The 3843-nt window shown below is 51.9% G+C and overlaps 1 protein-coding gene across 1 annotated transcript; it reads left to right on the forward strand.

Moving 5' to 3' along the window:
- Positions 1–1082: 1082 nt before the first annotated feature.
- On the forward strand, positions 1083–3228 carry IGFL1 (IGF like family member 1). The gene is made up of 4 exons (XM_054250679.2): positions 1083–1328; positions 2110–2163; positions 2273–2516; positions 2812–3228. The coding sequence occupies exons 1-4, from the start codon at positions 1313–1315 to the stop codon at positions 2813–2815; spliced, it is 318 nt and encodes a 105-aa protein (XP_054106654.1). The 5' UTR covers positions 1083–1312; the 3' UTR covers positions 2816–3228.
- The last annotated feature ends 615 nt before the right edge of the window (positions 3229–3843 follow it).

Raw genomic sequence — 3843 nt, forward strand, 5'->3', positions numbered from 1 at the left:
ATAATAGAACAATGTAATATTCTATTATTACTTGGAATGCACATAGTCCCAATAAAATGGTCCTAAACAGGCTGGGTGCAGTGGCTCACGCCTGTATTCACAGCACTTTGGGAGGCTGAAGTGGCAGATCACTTGAGGTTAGAAGTTCAAGACCAGCTCCGCCAATATGGTAAAACCCCATCTCTACAAAGAATACAAAAAGTACCCAGGTGTGGTGGCAGGAATCTGTATTCCCAGCTACTCAGAGGCTGGGGCAGGAGAATCGCTTGAACCTGGGATGCAGAGGTTGCAGTGAGCCAAGATTATCCCACTGCACTCCAGCCTGTGCAACAGAAAGAGACTCCATCTCAAAAAAAAAGGAGGGGTATAATAAACAGTTGAGCACAGCATTCTGGCTAATGCACACTGTGCCACTTTCTAACCCATTTTTTAAAATTAAAAATAATATTGTTTATGCCCAACCAAATTTCCTAATCTGTGTCCTGGAAAACACTGCTCTATCCCACTGCAGCGAGGCATGGAGGACGTTGGAGCAGACAGGGAGATGGTGCTGGAAGCAGGGTCTGCTCTGCCCCGGGAAAAGGTGGGAGCTGAGCACTCTGGTATTTATCATGAGGGCTTTTCTGCTGCAGCCTCTTCACTTGTCTTCTGCCTCCAGAAAGAAGCCCCTGTTCATGCTCCCTGGGAACACAGATGCAGGATCTTCCACACACACACAAATTTGGCCACATCCATGCCCTGCTAGGACCTAGCCATGGTGCCTACAGCGTGACGGGTCACCTTGCCTGACCTTGAAGAGAATGGCTTGTTCATGCCAGGTGTGGCCTTGTGAGCTCTTGAGCTGAGGAATTCCTGCAGAAGCTGGGAGGGGCCCACAAAACTGACCCAAAACAGCTCCTTCCCCTCTGTCCTCACATCATGGCCCCAGGATGGCTCTTCTCAGGGAAAAAGCACATTAAGGAAAAATACCTTTGAGAATCTCAAGATGGGTGTGGATTTCTCCACCACAACTTCAACCACAATAACCCATTTATTTTCCTACCTTCTCTCTCTCTTCTCTCACTGTGATGAACTTCATGAAGACACTGACTGAATATTCTACTCAGCTTGGCATCGCCAATGTCTTGACATAAAGCCTGGGACATGTGGGCTTCCATGTGGACCTGTCCTGGATAAATGACCATTAATGAGACAGAGAAGGAGTTGAAGAGCCCCCAGAGGAGTGTGAGTCCCAGGGGTTCGGCCAAATCCACTCCTGCCTTGCAAACCTGTGAAAGTCAGGTGCCTGAGTCACCCAGTCTCTCGCACACGAATGCCAGGAGCTGCAGGTGAGTGAGAAGTTACTGGGTTCTGGACCAGGGGTTTGGGTTGTGAGGTCCAGACCTAATGGGCCCCATGGAATATGTCATTGGTTAGCAACATCCCAAGGAAAGTGGGGAAAGTCGTAGCTCAGTAGCATCTTGTGGAATCGCCGTGCGGATGTGTGTGTCAGAGGATGTTAACGTCAGGAGGATCGTATTTTCTCCTGTTTGCCAGAGGCATCAGTGTCGGAAATGACAGAGGGCACGTAGCACAGAGAATATGGGGGGTGCACCACTTCTCTCTTGAGAACAAAGCTGAGATCAGATCTACCATGACACATACCCTGCCTGGCTCCTATCCTGCCCAAAGACCCAGCCTGTCTCTGCAGAACTTGCAGGAGGGCAGGACATGTCGTGACGTTACCAGCTCCTCTAGGAATTTGAGATAAAAGGAGCTGCTGAGATCTGTTGATCACCCACTCACTCTGCTGGAGCCACCCCAGAGCCATGGTTCCCCGAGGCTGCATCCTGGGTAAAGAGGACAGGACCCCATTCCCACCCAAGCGCATCTCCCATCTCGGCTATCTCCAGGGCTCGCTCTCCACTCTACCCTACACCTCACCCCTTTCCAAGGCCCAGCAATTCCCCATCCACAATGCTCGGGCCAGCCCCATCCACAGCCCTGCTTGAGTCCCTGAACTGCCCAAAGCCATGCGGAGCCCTGGTTCCACCCAATCTTCTAAATGTCAGTGCAGTGTCATATCTGTGGCTGCTCACTTACCCCACTTTCCCCTTCCTTTCCCCACAGTTGTCTTGGCTGCTTTCTGCATCTCCAGGCTCTTCTGCTCACATGGAGCCCCAGGTGAGCCCAGGAGAAATTGGGAAGCTGGGGCGGTGCGGCTCCCAGGGGACCCCATGCTGGGACTCACCTGCTATCATCACCTGGACCTCACCAGCTCTGTCTCCTCCAGTGGTCCCCACGAGTCCTTACCTGATGCTGTGCCAGCCACACATGAGATGTGGGGACAAGTTCTACAACCCCCTGCAGCACTGTTGCTATGATGATGCTGTCGTGCCCTTGACCAGGACCCAGAGGTGTGGAAACTGCACCTTCAGAGTCTGCTTCGAGCAGTGCTGTTCCTGGACCTTCATGGTGAAGCTGATAGGCCAGAACTGCAACTCGGCCCCGACCTTGGATGATAGGCTTTGTCACAGGTGAGTCCTGTCCCCTCTATGGGATTGTGGGTGCAGGGGAGCAGGGGAGCTGCATGCCTGTTCTGCCCTGGGTGGAGCCCCCATTCTCCGTGTCTCCCTGTCTCTCCCCTTCCCTACACCTTGTTTCTTCCTCCATTTATTTTTATTTCCCTCTCAGAACCTCACTCTCTCAACACTGCCGTCCTCTCCTCCTGGCTCTCCCGTCCTCTTTTCTGCCCATGTCCAGTCTCTCCCCCCATCTCTGGGCATCTCTGTCCTGCTCAGTATCTCTCTCTGTCACTCTCTCCACTGTCAGCTGATGGAACATAGGGGAACAATGACTCCTGGATTCTGCTTCCTGGATGGGCCTGGAGAGAGATGCTGGGGTCACCTGAGATCTGGAATGCTGAGTGGCTATTTGGGGGCAGGGGAAACACACACTCAACCCCCCCACTTCATTCTGTGACCTGTTTGATGCCCACCCTGCATGTGTCCTGACGAGGGCCACAGGTGCCCTTCTAGGATTCTGGACAGCAGGCGATGCATGTGCTGATGAGAGCCCAGGAACTCTGACCCCTCATGATGACTGACCTCTGTGGCCAACATCAGGGAGGCACCACCCCAAGGCTGGTGGGGAAACCCTCACCATTCTGTGAGATTTTTCTATTACCTCAAGTTCTTTTCTATCCAGGAGTAAAGCACAGGACCATAATAAATATATGTACTTTATAAATTTATGCTGTAGAATTCATGAATTACAGAGCTTGGGTGGTTGCAACGGGTCACAAATGGTGATGTGGGGCCCCTTCCCTTCTCTTTGTCACCCTGAGGCATCCGAGCTTCTCCATTTGCCCTGTTCACGCACACAATTATGTTTCCTCTCTCCATTTATTTTTAAATTTATTATTTTATTATTCATGCTGTGTGAATAGGGCCCTGGCCACCCCGGAACAGGGGCCACCCTCCTACACCGTCCTCCACCACATCGCTCCCTGAACCCAGTCCCCAGCATCGGGACCAGCCCAAGTGGGCTGGAAAGGAGGTGGGAATCACACCTGGGGAGGAGCACTCCCTCTTCCACCAGTTCTGGGACAGAACAGCGTCCAGCTGTTTGTTCTCCATGTCCATTAAGGAGATGCAGACAGACTGGGGAAGAACAGCGTTTCCTTCTGCAATTGGCTATGGGGAGAAGGTTGGAGTAGCTCACCAGACCAGCTCAAAATTACAAGCTACTTTTTCTAGTGCTTATGTGCATCCTAAGCCCCATGCCTGTGTGCGGAGTTCACCTGCGAGTGGGCATGTTTCATTCTGTCAGTATCTAATCTTTAACTAGTGTGGAGTGTCTGGA

This window comes from Callithrix jacchus, chromosome 22 (genome assembly GCF_049354715.1).
Source record: "Callithrix jacchus isolate 240 chromosome 22, calJac240_pri, whole genome shotgun sequence".
NCBI lineage: Eukaryota > Metazoa > Chordata > Mammalia > Primates > Cebidae > Callithrix > Callithrix jacchus.